General features: G+C 36.7%; 2 protein-coding genes across 5 annotated transcripts in view; one reads left to right on the top strand and one right to left on the bottom strand.

The window, feature by feature from the left end:
* STXBP5L (syntaxin binding protein 5L) overlaps window positions 1-789 on the bottom strand; it is a 381,900-nt gene extending 381,111 nt beyond the window's left edge. For all 4 annotated transcript variants that reach the window (XM_025475838.3, XM_025475864.3, XM_025475854.3 and 1 more), the window contains exon 1: window positions 629-789. The gene's annotated coding sequence lies outside the window, so the exon portion shown is untranslated. The remainder of the gene's footprint in view (window positions 1-628) is intronic.
* The window catches only part of LOC125754232 (uncharacterized), a 65,264-nt gene that overhangs the window by 59 nt on the left and 45,780 nt on the right, over window positions 1-19,425 (top strand). Inside the window, exon 2 of the mRNA XM_049105251.1 lies at window positions 733-1,048. Within this exon, the coding sequence (XP_048961208.1) occupies window positions 733-1,048 (316 nt within the window). The remainder of the gene's footprint in view (window positions 1-732; window positions 1,049-19,425) is intronic.

Below are 19,425 nucleotides of genomic sequence, written 5' to 3'. Positions count from 1 at the left end.
GTCATCTCCCACGCTCCCTTTTCCTCAGTAGGTCATGAGGGGGAGGCCTTTTTCTATTCCCCAATCTCCCCCCCCCCGAAAAAAAAAGCCGGACCCCAAAACATCTGCGGGTGACCCACAGCCACAGCCGACGGGAGGGGCGAACGGCGGCGCCGGCTGCCTCCGCTTCTCCCCCCCGCCCGCCCCCCGTCCCCCTTCCCTCCCAGCCTCTCCCCCCTCCCCGCTCCCCTCACCCCTCACCCCTCACCCCCCACCCCGCTCGGCCCGCCGCAGCCGCCGCGTTCGCCCGCCCGTGCGCTCTCCCCGCAGCACCGCGGCGGCTCGAGGGGGGACGTGAGGCGGCGGCGGCGGCGGCGGCCCCGGCCGCGGCCCGAGTCCCGCCTCAGCCGCGGCTCCCGCGGGGTCTCCCCGGGCCGAGCGCCCAGGCGCGGAGCTCGCGCTAACCCCCTCCCTCACACGGACGTTCGCGCGCCCCGCCGGAGCACACGCAAGCCTCTCACAGACATTCGCGCGCGGGCGCTCACGCTCAAGCACACACACACACACACACACAGGTGTGAGGGAGCCGCGGCTGGACGGCGGCGGCGGCGTCCCAGAGGGATGGCTATCGGACTCCCGACTTAGGCACCTTCCTCGGCCGCCGCTAGCTGCCAGCCAGCCCGAGAAGCCGAAGGCGCGGAGGGAGGCGGGCTCTCAGGCGTCAATCCCGCCCGACCGCGGCCGCTTCTCCAGTCCCTCTGGTCGCGGCGCCCGGCGCTCTCCGAGGTCCTAACCGAGCAGGCAGGCTCCCAGAAGGCTCCGCCCTCCCGCCGTGGGCCGCAAGCCCCGCCCCCCGGAACGCCCCCTCGTTCGCCCCGCCCCCTCCACTCCGGGACGCGGGGCGCCGGCGAACGGGGCGGAGAGCTCCGGGGACGTCAAAGGGCGGGAGCAGCCTCGGCTCCAATCCTGGGCTCCGCAGGGCCGAGTTCCGCGGTCGCGAGGCGCGGAAGAAATTTGGGGATAGGCCGGCGGAAAAGCCAATGAAAGGGGGAGGGGAGAATTTAGAAAGGTAGGTGAAGTTATTTGATTGACGGCGAGATTGGCCAGTATGCTGGGGGGGGCCTGCGTGTGGGGGGCTGTAATTGGCGCTACCTGTTGAAGGACGCAAGTGCGAATCAATAGAATGCGTGGAAGCGTGCAAACTTGGGCGCTCGGAGTCCGAGGCTGCTGGAAGGGTTTCCCTAGGGCTGACCCCGGACGGTACTGTGAACTGGGGTAGGTGATTTTGCGGTTCATCACCTCTGCTTTCTCCAGGTCCATCCGTTGGGCTTCCCTCCCTGCCCTGCCTCTTGCATAATTGCTTAACAAGTCACCTCTGCCAGAGAGAATTGTATTCCAGTAGACTTTTGGAATCTATATAGTATTCCAGATCCTAAGGAATCAATTGTTTAATAGGAAGAATTACCTCCCCCCTCCCCATTTTCACATATACACTTTTTTTTTTTTTTTTTTTAAGAAACATTTCTCTGAGTAAACCGTGTCAGGAATATATTTTAAGCTTTTTCTAGGAGTCACAGTAATCATTTGAAAGATGCACTATTTGGGGCAGGATTAAAATATATATATAATAACAGCATCAGGATGGGAAAAATTAGTTCTGAGCTCTGAATTGATACTGAGTTGGAGGAAATTTAGACCTTGATTTCTTCGCCTATGACAATGAGTAGCTCAGGGGTCATAGCTAGCTATGTCGCCCATAGACATCAGTCTGGGCAACATGAAAGAGCTCATTACTAATCATCTCATATAGTCTGACATTTTAGAGATCTTCTAGGATGACTTTTTTTTTTTTTTTTCTGGTGGAGGAAGAGGATGGAATGAAAGGGAAGACCTGAAAGAGAAATGATTTGTCCAAGGTCACATAGCAAGGAAACAGATGGATTAGAGACCAGTTTTTAGGATCCTCAGCTCAATGCTAACCTTCTCCTTTTGAATTTTTCCGTACTTGATGTCTATTTTACTCCTTTTGAAACCTTTCAAAGACCCCCAATTGCCATATCTAGACAGTAACACTTTTGAAGGCAGGCATGGAATTATATGTTTCTTCTATCTTGTCTAGCACGTGGCACAATGTTTCACATATAAGAGGCACTTAAAGGGTTTTGAACAGTTTGTTAATGGTTATTAAAAGATTAGTAAAGATTTAAGTAAGAGCTGATCGATACCCAATTACATCCTATTTGGGAGGGATAAAAATAAGAGTGGAGACAAGTGCCATGTCGGATGAAAACTAGATCTTGGTAGGATCCCAAATTCTATATTGGATTCCTAACAATATGTACCTTTGTCTTTACTCTTTTTCCACTTTTTTCTTCTTTTCTTCCTGGCCCATTTCACTTCCAAGCATCGGTGCCTATTAAGGCTAAAGAGTTTACTTTTCTCTTTGAGAAGTAGCATGATTGTCTAAAATAATGGATTTAGATGCAGACCATCCCTTCATCAACAACTCGGTTGACAACTCCTTAATTTTCAACAAATGAAAGTAAGCCTATAGCAAATGATGGTTTGGTCTTTTGATGAGAGCGAAGAAAGAAGATACCCTGATTCAGCAAAAGGAGATGTAATGTTTACAAGAAAACCCATAAACCAGTCACTTACACTGTACTATCTTAGCAAATTAGGTGGTGGTTTTATTCTAAAAACTGGGGAGAAACTGAGAACAAAAAAGGACACAAAACAGGTTGACAAAAACTCTGCTTTAAGACTCCACAGGGAATTCATTGGCCTACTTGAGTTAAGAGAGGTGACAGAGTAGATATTCCTTCAGATAGGAAAACAAATAGGAATGGGAAGTGAAAGAGAAGCCAAGTCAGAATATGTAAATGTTTCTAACAAATATTAGAAGCCTAAAAAATATGATTAGAATGCTGAAATTGTGGAATCTTTGGGATTATTTTAAATATCTTTGTTCCTTCACAGAGATAGCACAGTGCTTTGTACATAGTAAGTGCCCCATAACTATTAATTTAAATAAGTGACAGCAAGTAAAATTTTAACATAATTGCAATCTCACAGACTGGGAAGCTGCCGACAGAGGATATTGTAATGCCAATTCGCAAACTGGAAGCAAGGGCTAGAAATGAACAAAAGACAGTGCATTATATATGTGAGAAGACATAACAAACAATTATAGCCTGAAAATCTTATGGGATGAGAGAAGCACAATGACATAGCTATAGAAGAAAATCCCATCCTTAATTAACTAAAGAAAAATAAGATGTTACCCTATAAATCATGTGGTAAAGAGAATGACACCAGACCATGAAATATACCTTAAAAAATGATGTGGAGAACTCTAGAATTGGTCCAGATAATAATAAAGGAGAGCTTTGTTTATTCTACTATGAACTAGAGTACTTCATTGCAAGGAGTTTCTGATAAGCCATAATATCTACCTAAACTGGCAAGAATAAAGACTGCACAAAAGAAAAATAGTCTAACCTTGGTCCTTGGAGCAAGATCATCAAATCATTTAAACATATCTAATACACTGGAAGGATTTTTAGAATATATGTTAAAAATATATTACAATTCAATCTAAGTGTTTGTGATCTTGGATTCAAGACAATAATGAAGCTAATAGAAGCTGATTTTCCACATTCTCAATTAAATAATTGTAGAAAGGATGTACATGTGTGGCACTTCACACAGAGAAGATTTGCTAAACTGATTAGGCTTCAAGAAAACTAAGCCAAATTTACAAAACACATACAAATGGTCTGTCATACATAAAGATGATTAATTCTACCAGTTATTTAGCACTGATATACCAGACACTAGACTATGGAAATTTACAATCATCCGTTTTAATTTGATCCTCTATATAACTTACTATAACTCTACAAGACAGGTGTTATTTCATTTTACAGGTAAGGAAATTTGAGACTCTGAAACATATAAGAAATTCATTCAAAGTCATTTAGGTGGATAACCCAGACTTCAAATTTAAGGCTATCTATCTTCTATCTATCTATCTATCTATCTATCTATCTATCTATCTATCTATCTATCATCTATCTATCTATCTTCTATACTTTTAATTACTATCCTATTACTAATTAGAAAAGGTAAAACAACAGAAACTAATTTTCTCACAGTTCTGAAGGCTGGAAGTCCAAGATCAAAGTGTCAGCGGGTTTGACTTCTTCTGAGGCCTCTCTCTTTGGCTTGTATATGACTTGTTACTATGTTCTTATATGGTCTTTCCTCTGTGCATACACATTCCTGATATCTGTGTGTCCAAATTTCCTCTTCTTATAAGGACATCAGTCATATTGGATTAAGGCCAACCCTAATGGCCTCATTTTAATTTAATTACCTCTTAAAGGCCCTATCTCCAAAGTCCTCTTAAAGTCCCATTCTGAGGTATTGAGGGGGACACATGCAGTCCACAACAATATGACAATCAAATTCAACATTGTTTGAAGAGAATACCTACTATAAGCTAGAAATGTACAATTTTACATTCAGTTTTTCATTTAATCCTCACAATAATTAGGTATGGTAGCTATTGATAACCCCAATTTACAGGTGAGAAAATGGAAACAAAGAAAGATTAAATAATATGTTCAATATCATATGCCTGATAGATTGTGAAATAGGAATGTGAATTTATATAAATCTTATCCCAAAGCTATTTATTCATTCTGTTAGTGTGAAACAAACAAACAAAAATCCCATTATAGATATTTGATATTAGAAAGAGAAATTATAAAATTTAAATATTCGGATAAAACAGGACAGAAAAAAAGAAAATATATGGTAAAGAGTTCAGATACTATAACTAAACAGACATTTGGGAATTGGGGGAATGGTACTAGAAGCAAAGAACTTTTTGGATGGCATGTTAATAGGAAGTTCTTACCGCACAATAAATCTCAGTATAATTTGAAATATATTAAGAGTCCCAGGGAGTATCCCACTAAAATAGCATAAAATCCGTCATTTAATAACTAATTAAACATAGCAAGGCAGTCATAAATTGTTCAGAGAGGCTGTAGTCTAAGTGAATATCAGAATAGCTGGAAGGAGAATTTGGGTAGAAGAAGGGCAATGACACAAGGCTTACATTAAGGCCAGACTGACAATTGTTGACATCAGTTAGTGTGAATATTTCCAATCTGCTTGCTGTGAGGTGCTAAATCTTGAACTCACCAACCTAATTTATCACACATTTCCAACCCCTTAATCAAGTTATAACACTATCCTTTATTATTTGCCACTCTAGGAATTAAAATTTCATTAAGAGAGCACAATTGAAAAACAGGTTCTACCTATACCCTTTCTGGCAAAATTTTCAAGAGGGTTAGGAATTCTCTTTCCTTACTAAATTTTCATCTTTTTCTGACCCTATTATACATCCTTCAGGAGGGGTGCTGGTTGATAGTTGTCAGCTTTCTGTGATATGGCAGAAAATAGCAACCAGCATTAAAGTATCTTATTCAGCTTACTCCAAGTGCACCAAAGGAGAAACCACAGGGTTAATTAAATAATGTCATAGCTCTCATGACAAACAGGCAGAGGTCATTAAGATAGACCCAGAACATACAAAGTATGGCTCAGCACACAATCAATGACAGAACTGCAAACAGAACTCATGCCTTCTAGGGCAAAACTCAAATATTTGCTATTAAACATGTAATTAAAATCAGCTCTTTGTGCCTCTTTTAAAATATATTTTCACATATCTATAAATCACATTGGGATGTGGTAAGAGAAGGATTTAGTGTTGGGACAGGACTAGGTTTCCTAGCTGGTACGCTAACAAGCCCTTTAAGTCTCAATTTTCCTTTTATATAGGTTATGTTAAGGAAAATGAGATTGTGTATGTAAAAGTGATTTGTAGAATGCAAACCACTATACAAATACATCATTATCACTATTATTCTGCTTTAGTGAAACTTTATAGGAATTGACTTGAGTTGAATTAATTTTTTCCATTATTATTGATATAAAAGTCCTTTGATCTGTGGATTGACTGTTGCTGAAACTGAAGGAGAGGAACAGGGTTTGGACTAGATGATCTTTAATCTTTCAAATCCAAAATTCTGCCTTTGTATGATTTATTACTCAAGATTCACTGCATTCTTTTCCTAAATACCACCAAGCCTTATTGAAAAGATCATTAAAATGATACATATGTGGATACTGACCAAGAGATGAACTGCAGCCTATAGTAGATAAAGAAATCCTAAAAAGTATCTACCAATTAGAGATTCCTGGAGATCACATTTTTATTAATAGTCCTATTTATGTACACTGCACATATATCTGATTATAAAAATAAGGTGTGATTATGAAAACTTTAGAGGGCACCTGGTGGCTCAGTTGATAAAGCATCCAACTCTTGATTTCAGCTCAGGTCTTGATCTCAGTGTTGTGAGTTCAAGCCTGGCGTTGGGCTCCATGCTGGGCATGAAGCCTACTTAGAAAAAAAAAATAACTTTAGAAAATTTAGTCATTTATTTCTAGTCTATTTCAGGACTAAACATTTTTTAATTAAACATTTTGTTGTGAGCTTTTCCCACTTCATTAAACATTCTTCAGAAATACCATTTTGAGTGTCATATGAATATTTATACAATGTGTTTAAACATTTTCTTAGTCATAGATGTTTTATTTATTTCTAATTCTACACTATTATAAATAATTGAGAGAACACTGTTATACTAAATCTTTGGTAAATTTTCAAGTTTTATTTTTTTTTCATAATTATGCTTATATTAAAAGTTTGCATAGGGGCACCTCCATGGCTCAGTGGTTGATCATCTATCTGCCTTTGGCTCAGGTTGTGATCCCAGGGTCCTGGGATTAAGTCCCACATCAGGCTCCCCTCAGGGAGCCTGCTCCTCCCTCTGCCTATGTCTACCTCTCGGTCTCTCATGAATAAATAAATCCTTTAAAAAAAAGTTTGCATAATATTAGTTTCTTAGACAGGAAATCCTCAATTCAGTTTTTTAGAGGGTATTACTATGTCAAAATAATGTCTTCATACTTGGTTCTAAATTTTATTTATTTATATTTATTTATTTGTTTTTAAATGTATTTAAATTCAATTAATCAACATATAATGTATTATTAGTTTCAGAGGTAGAGTTCAGTGATTCATTAGTCTTATGTAACACCCAATGCTCATTATATCTTGTTCCCTCCTTAATGTCCATTACCCAGTGACCCCATCCTCCCACCCCCCTTCCCCTCAGCAACCCTCAGTTTGTTTCTTTTTTTTTTTTAAGATTTTATTTATTTATTCATGAGAGACACACACAGAGAGAGGCAGAGACATAGACAGGGGGAGAAGCAGGCTCCCTGCGAGGAGCCTGATGTGGAACTCAATCCCGGATCTTGGGATCATGCCCTGAGCCCAAGACAGATGCTCAACTGCTTAGCCACCCAGGCGTTCCCCCTCAGTTTGTTTCTTATGACTAAGAGTCTCTTATGGTTTGTCTGTCTCTCTGATTTCATCTTGTTTTATTTCCTCCCCCTTCCCCTATTAGGCTCCTCTGTTTTGTTTCTTAATTCCACATATGAGTAAAACCATGATAATTGTCTTTCACTAACTTATTTCACTTAGCATAATACCCTCTAGCTTCATCCACATCTTTGCAAATGGCAAGATTTCATTTAAATTTAAATTTTATTTTTAAAAGGTTACACCAATTTATACCTTCTTTAAGAGCTTAGGTTCCTGTGCAGAACTCAACAATGAACCTTTTTGTAAAGTGATATCCCATACCACCTGTATCGACATTTTTTGTTTAGATTTGTTTTGTTTTGAAAACAATTCGGAAAGTTTTAAAATAATAAGAATTTAAGTATAATTACTAAACAAAGCAGGAAAACATGACAAGGAAAACATACTTCAGTAAAACTTATAATTTCAGACTAGAAGAAAAAAATATAAGTTTTCATAGAACTTTAAGATTAGTAATTCATGTTTGATTTCTATATTGAAAAAGTAATAAATTTCTATTCAATTATATCAGTAAATTAAAGTTACAATTTTTACATACTGTTATTTGAGGTGAAATAATGAGAAAATAAACACAAGGAGAGCTTAAAAAGTAGACAAAGAAATCTAGACTTACAGAAGAATAATTTCATTGGAAAACAACCAAATCGGGCAGCCCCAGTGGCTCAGCAGTTTAGCGCTGCCTTCAGCCTAGGGTGTGATCCTGGAGTCCTGGGATCCAGTTCCATGTCGGGCTCCCCACAGGGAGCCTGCTTCTCCCTCTGCCTGTGTTTGTGCCTTTCCCTCTCTGTGTCTCTCATGAATAAATAAATAAAATCTTAAAAAAAAAAGAGAGAAAGAAAGAAAGAAAACAACCAAATCTTAAAAGAATATTTAAGGCCCTTAAAACTAAGTTGGGTTTTGCCACTATAGACTAAGTAGAAATGTGAACCCTTGTAATTTGTTATGTAAATTAAAACTGAAAGCAAGATGCAGATCAAAGATTATAGATTCTCTGACTCTCATCTAGACGATAAAAATACAAAGTTGACAGCCTGTCTTGGGTTTGCAATGACTGTGATGATTGCACCCGTTTAAGCAGGGATATGCTTTTGTTTTTGTGATGGCAATCACAATATACTGAAACATTTTTTATGATGTCTAATAAAGGATTAATATGTTAAAATTTTGTAAACATCTATATTATTAGCCCTGCTAAAATTTGCACACTAGAGTTTTAGAGAATAAGCTAGGATGCAAGCATGACTTTGCTTTATCATAAACAAAAGTTCCAAAACAGGGTCAGGAGAGTAGGAAGGGAGATGAGTGACTTTTTGCCTGTCCAATTACAGAGAAAACCCTTGAAGTAGGTCCTGTCTGGCCGTGTAGGATAAGCTTTCTGTTTCAATCAGCTCCTTGGCTAGCTTGGCTGACAAAACATCGTTGTTCTCTTAACCTTTGTAAAGCTAAGGAACTTTACAAGTATTTTTTTCAGTAACAGCCAGGGTGATTTATAGCTTCTTCTAGCTCTCCTCAGTAAGAAAAACAAATTTTATGTCTTTGCCTTATTCTTCCCTCACCATTATTCCCACTCTCTATTGTCTTTAGCCACAATCCTTCTTTATTTAATGCAAGTATTACTTTATTTTGCATAATTCTCCGAGTGTGTCTGTGCTTATTGTGCTTTAATTATGGAAACGAATGTCTTGAATTTTCTCTGACAGTTGCTCTTTAAAATATTCTTGTACCATCTTTCTTGTAAATCATCAAAACCATCTCATAACCCATACAGTTCCTCAACAAATACCACTGTCTTCCATGATGCCATTTTTAAACTTGAGTGGCAAAAACTATATAGGAGGGAGATACACAATGGTGTATTTTTAAGAACAGGAACTCTGATTTCAGACAGATGAAAGTCTACAACTTATTCAGTGTGTGACCTTGGACAATTTATTTAACTTCTCTGTGTTTCAGTTTTCTTATCTATAAAAGGAAGATAAAATTGCTAACCTCAGGGCTCCTAGGTGGCTCAGTCAGCTAAGAATTTGACTCTTGATTTCTGCTCCGGTCACGATCTCAGGGTTGTGAGATGAAACTCCATGTCAGGCTCCACATTGGGCATGGAGCCTGCTTAAGATTCCCTCTCTCCCTCTCCCTCTGCCTCTCAAATAAAAATTACAACCTCATAGTATGGTTATGAAAATTAAGTGATTCAACACACTACCTGGCACATAGGAAATCCTCCACATACATTAGCTATTATTAATTTTCAGCCTCAGATGTCTCATATGAATATTGATAATCATAAAAGAATTGTAACAGAAAAAATTAAATTTACCACAAAAGTAAAAGACCTGAACATGAAAACTACTAAAATGCTATTTGTTACGGTTTGGAACTTGGGAAGTAGGTCACTGGGCATTTGTAGATTGATAATTAACTAGTCCTTTAGAAAGGAAATCTTCATAGAAACTATTAAGCTTGATGGGTTCAGCTGGGGAGTCCCAGAATGGCAAATCTTGGAAAATAGGCAATTAAGTTAGTCCTGTATCAATTTACTAAATACCATGTCTTTTGGCCATATCCCAATGAGAACTTACTAGCAAAATAGAACAAAAGAAAATGTATCTATAGATCAATAATGGTTAAATATGTTTAAAGATTTTCAACATGGAAACATTAATCTTCCAAACAGAAAGAAAATGTGCAAACCTCATCTTTCTGGCCAAACTCCGAATGGAAGAGAGTTGTTACTGTTATTTTTTGCTTGCTTGTTCTTTGTTGTTTTGTGGCTTTTGTTTTTGTTTTTATTTTTCTTATTAACTTTTGAGATTAGAATTACCACTGGCACTCATTGATTATTATATAATCTTTCCTGATAATCTACATGAAGTATTCAGAGACTTGCCAAGAAATGCTGGAAAAAAAAACTGGAAAGAATAAACAATTTCTTCAAACAATTATAGGAGAATAATGTGCCATCACTTCAACAGCAGATGATGAAAATGACAATGCAAATATTATATTACTAATATATGTCTTAGCTGAATTTTTCATTATATGATATATAATTAAATGTGATTTAAATTTTATACCACTGTAAGACTTTTGATGATTTTACTTGAAAGAGAAATTCATAATAGTTACCAGTTCATGCTCAGGTAAAAAATATATATATATTTACAAATTTTAAAAAGTCTTTCACAAAAATATGTGCTCTGATTTGTACATTTTTAAATGTGGTCACCATATTTATAATTTATTAACTCTTAACAGAGATTCTCACAGTCCAAAAAGGAAAGTAGGCTGAAGGATTCAAAGGTGTAGCTATGAAAAAATACATTCCAAAAGATTTAAGAAGCAAAGGACATGATGTAGAAAGAGCCATATTCCCCTTATGCATACCAGGCTTAATGAAGGCCTTAGCCTATGATAGTGCAGGATGAATAAAGAGGAAAAGTACTGACAATAGATATGAGTCAGCTTTATAATCTGTAAAGTGACTTACAAACAGCCATTTTTGTCTATTTTGTACCTGGTTATATCCATGGTACTTATAATAGTGTCTGGCACATGGCAGGTTTTTTAATAAATATTTGCTGAACAACAATACTAGTACATGATATTCATGCTTACTAGAATTTCAAGCCTGAATTTGAAGATGTGATTAAGCCATAAATTAGATAAAATGCTTCACTTATTCAACAAATATGTATTGTGTGCCTATTTTGCACTAAGAAAGCTAAATGTTTTAGGGGACAAGGAAACAAAAAGAGTAATACAGACTAATAATAATTGAGTATAAGCATAATTGAGTATAAGCATAACAGACACAAATAATTATAAAACACTGCTATGAGGTTATGAGAGTAATGTGAATGGTATAACCAGAGCCCTGTGATTGCATTGAAAGAATAACCAATTATTTCTTCCATGTACCTCAGTAAAGGGTTTATGATTGAGAAGGGTTTAAGGTCTTCTTGAATCTTTTTCTGTACTGTACTTCCTCAACAAAGCTCTATGTTGGTCACTTCTTTGAGATCTCTTACCTCTTTCACTGGATCATCTTCCTTTTTCCAGCTCCTAGAGATTTAAGGAGCAAGTGGAATATGAACAAGAATTGGTAGTTATCATAAATTACTATTTCAGGAAGTTTGGTAGGAAAGGAAAAGAGGAAAGCAAAAAAAAATGAAACATAGAAAGGGAGGGGCTGGTTGAGATAGGAATGAATAATATTTCGGGACAGATAAGTAAAAGAAGGGAACAAATGATTAAAGATTCAAGAGTAATATAAGATAACCATAAAACAAGGTCATAGTCTACAACAGCTATTTCATAACCTTCATACTTTTCCCAACCTCCAGCTTCTCTCCCACTGCAACCATAGCTGAAGGCTTCGTTCTGAACAGAGAAATTGGAAGCCATTAAGTGAAAATGTTCTAGTCCTCCTACCTTCAAAACTTTAAGACTTCGGAGAGATTTCTTCTACTACTTCTTTTCTTCTCCTACCTGCCACCTGTTCCCACCTTTTCCCATCTAACCTTACACTCTTCTACTTCTACCAAACTTCTTATGTCTTTCTCCTTATCAGTACAACAATTAAGAATCCCTGGGAATATCTCACCTTCTCTACATGCAAAATTATGATAATTTACCCTGATTCTCCAAGCTATGGTTAAGGTGAGGGACAAAAATATCCATGAGAAAAAGAATAAGTCCTACCCAATTTTAAGTGAACATAAGATATTTATTCATTCTATAATAGGAATGGTGAATGTCTGGTGAAGGAAAGATTTTCTTTCTTTTGCCACACCAGAGAGCATGCTTTATCAAGTAGGGAGGAAAAATTAGAAGATTCCTACCTTGCAGGGTTATGATAGGCTTTATTTAGGTTCAGTTAGAATAACAATTTCTTCACAGTATTATTTTTTAAATCATTTAAACTTCTTTAAAAATCTTTGTATTATTTTTTGAATCACTTAAACTGCTTTTAAAATCCCAGACTAGGAGGATCCCTGGGTGGTTTAGCAGTTTAGTGCCTGCCTTCAGCCCAGGGCATGATCCTGGAGTCCTGGGATCAAGTCCTGCATCAGGCTCCTGCATGGAGTCTGCTTCTCCCTCTGCCTCTCTCTCTGTGTGTCTCTCATGAATAAATAAATAAAATCTTTAAAAAATAAATAAATAAATAATCCCAGATTAAACTTCTTTAAAAATCTCTGCTTTAGAGTTTGCATGGTGTTTAGATTTTCAGATAAAAATAAACAGAAGCCCAGTATTCTTTTCACTTTGGCATTTAGATTTTTTAATACAATAAAAAAGCAGGCTTGCCTCCTGGGTGTAAGGAGAGCTTCTAGCTGTAGAGTCAATCAATCGGGAAGGGCATTTGTGGGTAGGAGTTGTGAAAAATTGCCAGCTTGACCTTGAAAGTAATGAAAAATAATTGAGACTAGTAGCAATGAGCATTTATTTCCCATGTGCTGCAGTTTCTCTCACATTTTTTATTTGGTATAAATTTCTGTCCCCTACCACCTACTCACACATATTCTGTGCACTATTAACATCATAATGTATATTAACGAGCCCTCACAGCTGGGTAAGAAGCTTCTTCTATCAGGCTAATAACATCACTTTGACTCAATGATGCTGTGCATAATGTAATCTAATAAAACTGTGTCATGTGCACCGAGAAGCAGTGAGAATAAAATAGTTCACCTATCCAAAGAGGCAGCAACTAGGAATACAGCTATACTAGCAAAATCATCCTGATTTATATAAAGCAGTGGAATTTGTGTCCCTGTATATATTTCTTTTATCATATATATATATATATATATATATATATATATATATGTGTATATATATATATATTATAGACTCTCAAGGGTAGAAAAGATACAAAAAGGCATCTACTATAATTAACTGTTTAATATTTAAATTATCTTAACAACATTTGTTTCAAGTGGTCATCTGACATGTATCTGAAACACTCTCTGCCCCCTCAACATCCTACCTTTTACTCTCCCTAGCAATAGCAAGAAGGAATAAAATATCTCTAGAGAATGGTTTTAAACTTTGGCTGCACAACAGAACATCCTTGGAAATTTTTTTTAAGATTTTATTTATTTACTTGGGAGAGAAAGCACACACAGGTGGGGAGGAGCAGAAGGGGAAGGAGAGAAAGTCTCAAGCAGACTCTGCATTGAGTGGGGAACCCCACACAGAGCTCAATCCCATAGACTAGGAGATCACAGACATGAGCCAAAACCAAGAGTCAGATGCTTAACCAACTGCACCACCCAGGGGTCCTGCCTTAGGAACTTTTAGAAATCTCTAAGCTGAGGCTACAGACCAGATCAACTAAATCAGAATCTCTGGACTTAGAACCCAGACATGAGAGGCATTTTTTAACACTTTCAAGGTGATTCCAAATGCTTCCAAGATTGAGAATCACCTCTTGAGAAGCAACACATCTGAAAATAATAAATTGTTTTTCTAGGAAGCCAGAATTAGTCACTCTGCAACTTTGACCTACTGGTCCTGAAAGAAGTTTGCTTGGGAATTCTCAGCTGAAGATTAGGGAAAAATTCTTTTCTTGGCAGATAAAAAATTAAATAATAGATTATTTTTATAAAGCATGAGTTAAGGGTTCAGAACTATAAGTGACAGGCATCATATAAGTGCCATTTATGTTTTAACCTTTGAAGGAAATATACCTTGCCTTAAATTTTGCACATTTGAGCAGAAAACCCTATCTTAAGATTCCTGCCCATCTCTTTCTTGGGTGAGATATGTAAGTGTTTTCTTTAAGGACACTGAAAGGCTTTTTCTATACTTTAGTAGAGATACTGCAAAGTATAAATCATGCAAAAATCCTCAGGGTACACAGTAAGATTTTGAGAGTGTAAAACATCACAAGATAATGTTCCCTTCCCATTTTGATATATATATATATTTTTTTTTTCTTCTTCTGAGACTAGATGGACTTGATAATCAGCCACTACAACATGATACTGATAATCATGTAGTGGCTGATTATCAAGTCCATCTAGTCTCAGAAGGAGAAACCATTGTCAAATCCCTAATGTTCTAACTGAAGCAAGATGGGTAGTCCAAGTGTGGTAATCACCCTTCTACATGAAGAACTCTAGAAATATTTAATAACAGATACCACTTCTTCAATTTCTTTCTTAGGTTAAATATATCCTCAAAATCTTCGACTATTCCTCATAAAACATGGCTTGACTTTTAATATTTTGTTTTCATTCCTCCCATTCCTCAGCAGATAATTATAGTCCTCTTAATTATGGTTCCCAGAAATATTGAGATTACCTTCTTGGTCCTAGATACAACAAAATAGACCTCCTCTTACTTGAAACATTGAGATAAGTAGTTGATCAATAATTGTAAAAAATTTACCATAATGAAGAATTGTTAAATAAGTGATAATCCACTAGTGCATGAAGGTACACTGTTCCTAAAGTCTATAGTCTCGGGTCTAAGTAATTAAAAGAATGGAGTTCCCATTAACTGGTCAGTGGAGAGCTTAGGAAGGAGAAAGTTTGGGACAGACTTAGTTTTGGACCTATTAATATTTTGCTGCCTATTAGTTGGTAGTTGGATATTTAAGTCAGGTATTCATGGGAGAGGTTGGAGCTGTAAGTATTAGATATAACTTTGTGACTTATCAATACTAAGATGGTACTTAAAGTGATGATTTTGGATGACACCACCAAGGGAATGAGTATAGGTAGAAAAGAGAACGAGTGCAAAGACAGTACTAGAGCATTACAACATATAGAAACAATAACCAGAAACAAGAATTAAAAGCAGTCATTAAACATAGGGGTGAATATATCTTTTTGAAGTGATATTTTCCTTTTCTTTGGATAAATACTAATCCACAAGATATATATACACCTGTGTTTAATGCAGCATTATTTATGAAAGCCAGCATTTGGAAGCATATGTGTCAATCAGTAGATGAATGGATAAAAAAGATGTGATATACACACACACAATGGAATGCTAGCCATAAAAGAATGAGACCTTGCCATTTGCAACAATATGGATGGACCTAGAGGGATTAATACTAAGTGAAATAAGTCAAACAAAGAGAGACAAATACCATATGATTTCACTTATGTGTAACTTGAGAAACAAAACAAATGAACAAACAAAAGAAACAAATGAAAAACAGATTCTTAAATACAGAGAACAAAATGGTGGTTGCTGGAAGAGAAGTGGGTGGGGAGATAGGTGAAATAGACAAAGGGAATTAAGAAGTACAGACTTCCAATTATAAGATAAGTTGTGGAAATGAAAAGTACAACATAGGGAATATAGTCAATACAATTGTAATTACATTGTTTGGTGACAGGTGGTGACTACACTTAGCATGGTGATCACTGAGTAATATATAGAACTGTTGAATCATTATGTTGTACACCTGAAACTACTATAACACTGTATGTTAATTACACTTCAATTAAAAAAACTAAAAGGAGCAGTCATTGAGATGGTTGAAAAACCAATACTGTGCATTCTGCATGCCAAATGAAGGGAGAGAGTGCTGAACTGTGTCAAACACTGCTGAAATTCTAATAAAATGAGACTTGAGGTCCTGAGTGATATCAGGAGTGATTGAGGTGGAGTGGCAAGGAAAAAAGCTTATTTAGATCAGATTCAAAAAAGAATGGTAGTAGAGGATTTGAATATCAAATGTACAAACATGTTTTTCTTTGAGTTTTGTTATAAAGGGAATAAGAGAAATGGAATATAAATAGAAGGGAAGTAAGATCAAGAGGAGTAATTTTTTTGAGATAGAGTTTTAGAAAGCATATTTATTTACTATTAGGAAAAATCCATTAGAGAAGAGGAAATTAATGATGCATGAGAAGTAGGGAGAATATTTGGAGGATATCCTTGAATGAGAGAGAAGGGAAAAAATATGAAACACAAGCTGAGGTCCAGGCCTCACCTAAAAGTACATAGAGCTAATTCATAATAATGGGAGAAAGCAGAGTAGATGGTCACAGATGCATAGGGTAGATAGAAAAGGTGGTGATGCTTTGGAAGTTCTTTAAATGGAAATTGCTTCCATTTTCTCAGGAAAAGAGTTGGAAAGATCATAAGCTCAGTGAGAATAAGGGTAGAAGTGTTGGAGGTTTGAGGAAAAAGGATATAATAATTATCTATCAGAGTGGGAGTATAATTGCTAGCAGCTCTAAGGGCCCACTTAAGGTTAATGATCATAAACATAAAGTGAGACCGTCAACATGATTGTGTGTTTTTCTTCAGTCATATCAACTAAACAAGCTCAGGAAAGCAAGCAGCATAAAATTGGTTTTAACCAGGATTGAAGACAAGTGAGAATAATGTAGTGAAAAAATAGAAAGAGGCTGAGAGAATATATAGGGGAGTTGGTATAGTGATGGACTATAAAATTCAAGCTGAATAACCAAGGAAGTGAAGACATAAGCAATGTGATAGAGAAAAGGAAGTAGGATACTTTACTGACCTCGTGGGTTCAAAGGATTGTTGGAATTGAAATACAGAAAGGAACCAACCAGAAGATTAGAGGAGGTGATAATCAGAGTGGAGAGCCTGAAATTGAGATCATACAGGGGACTCCAGTTATTGACAAACATAAGGTTTAAGCTATAACATGTAGAGTGGCTGAGATGTGGTGGAAGACAAGGTCATTGGAAGAAAGGAGGTCAATAAACTGAAAAATCAGGCAAATGGAAGGATCATCTATCTGTATAAAGAAATCATAAAGAATCAAGACAGCTGTAAAATTGGAGAGAGTGACAGAAATGAGGAGGAGTGATCTTCTGAGGGTCAGTCAGTACATGACTGCAAACAGGTGGGATAGTGGGTGGAATAGACATCTGATGACATGAGAATCAAATCTTGAGAGGGAGACAGTTTAGAAGTTGTTCTGAATATTTCTTCTTTATGCAACATACTTGTTTTCATCTCCAGCTTATCACTGATAAACTTAATAATTTATATTCTACATTTTATTTGTGACTTTTATAAAAAGTTGAACAAAACAGGCCTAAGGATAGAGTTCCCCTCCACTGATACTGATCCATTAATAAATGTCCAACTAATTAAGCTGTGGTTTAATAATTTCATTATCTTGTCCATCCATAAGAATGTCCAGTGTTGTGAGACATGTCATGCCTTATTGAAATGTTGATATATTAAGTGCAATATTTTTCAGACTAGCATATGCTGCCCCTAGTAATCAGTCTACAGATATATCCTCAGAAGTCCTCAAATTCCTGTTGTTATTTAATGTTAACGAATTAAATTTATTTTTAAAATCAATACACACATATTCAATATAATTTGGATAACCTCTTTATAATTGAGAACTGCCACACTTCTGCTCCTTGGTCTGCATTTATCCTCATACTGGTACTATTTTAATTGTTTGTTAAAAAAATAAAAAACAGAGAATGCCTTAATACTTAAATGATGCATGCATACAGAAAGCAGGCCAAATGACATCATTGTGTCCTCTATAAATGATGATTTTGCAGTGTTTCAAATAAAGAAAAGATGTGGGTGACCTGAATCATCACATGGCATGTGGTAGAATTGGAACTCATGGAAGTCAGTACCACGTTCATATTGCTAAATGGTGATTTTAATCTCAAATCTATTTTGATTAATATATGTTTAGTCAATCTAAATAATATCAACTATCACATGAAATTTTAGGGATGAATTTAAATAATATTAATTTTATGGCTATATTAGCATTTATATTGGGTGATCTCAATATGTAGTTTCTATTTCATTATCATTAATATATATATAATTTAGATTCTATCTTCTTTCATCTCAATAGGGTTTAATTATTACTCAAGTTGAAGAAATATCAATCTTTTTTGTTCTCCCTGTATTTCTAGTCCAATGGCTCGGATTTTAAAAAGTAAGAGTAAAATATCCAACATGTCTTATTTCTTTATGAGTCCATGCTTGCAACCAGAAAATTAGACATTTTTCTTCCAATTCACTCTTGTAGTAGTTAGTAACATCACCCCCTCCAATCTCAATAGCCTAAAATAAAAGTTTATATCACCATACTACAAGTGTCATGCATATCAGCAGAGAATCTCTCATCATAGTCATTCAGATACTCATGCTAATAGCCTTCATCTGAACATGGGTTTCCGTGATCATCAGAATAGTGGCAAATTGCATATTGGCTTTTTAAAGTTTCCACCTAGAAATGCTACATTATCATTTCCAATCACAGTTCATTAGCCAAAAAAATGTACATGGCCATACCTTCAAATGGGACAAGAATTGTCCTACCACATAAGTGATGGGGAATTGGAAAGACTGGGTGGGTAATACTAATGAATTCCTGTATCCCAAGAATTTTACAGGTTGAATGCCAGTTGAGAATTAACATTTGTGTCAACTAAAGTTGTATGTTTGCAAACAACACAAATTGGCCCTAGCTAATATGCAATTGAAAGGAATTCATTGAAAGGACTGTAAAGAGAAGAGTAAATAATCAAGTTCAGAAAGATTAAAAACCAGTGCAGTTCTGGATGTATCAGTAGAAAAAAATAAATGAATGGCCTCTTCAAGGTTTCCCCATGGGGTGAATAAAATCTACACAAATGCAGTCTTTTTGATGCTTATGCAAGGGATGAAAATTGATTGGTTATTGGATCACATGCCCAGGTCATGGCTAGGGGACATCAAGTACCATAATATCCCATTCCAGTGGGGAAAGAGGTAATTTCCTGTAAGAAAAACCAGTGTTGTGAAAAGAAAGAGGGACACTTGAAAGCCAAAATGCAAACTTTTTTCCCTTTTGAAAATTCAAGTTTTATTAAGCTTTCTCCTGGCACCTCTTCTTTTCTCGATTCTTCAGAAATGTATTATTGTCCTCATGACCCATAGGA

This window comes from Canis lupus, chromosome 33 (assembly GCF_003254725.2).
Source record: "Canis lupus dingo isolate Sandy chromosome 33, ASM325472v2, whole genome shotgun sequence".
NCBI lineage: Eukaryota > Metazoa > Chordata > Mammalia > Carnivora > Canidae > Canis > Canis lupus.
The sequence above is the reverse complement of the archived record's forward strand: the minus strand, read 5'-3'. Positions and strand labels throughout refer to the sequence as shown.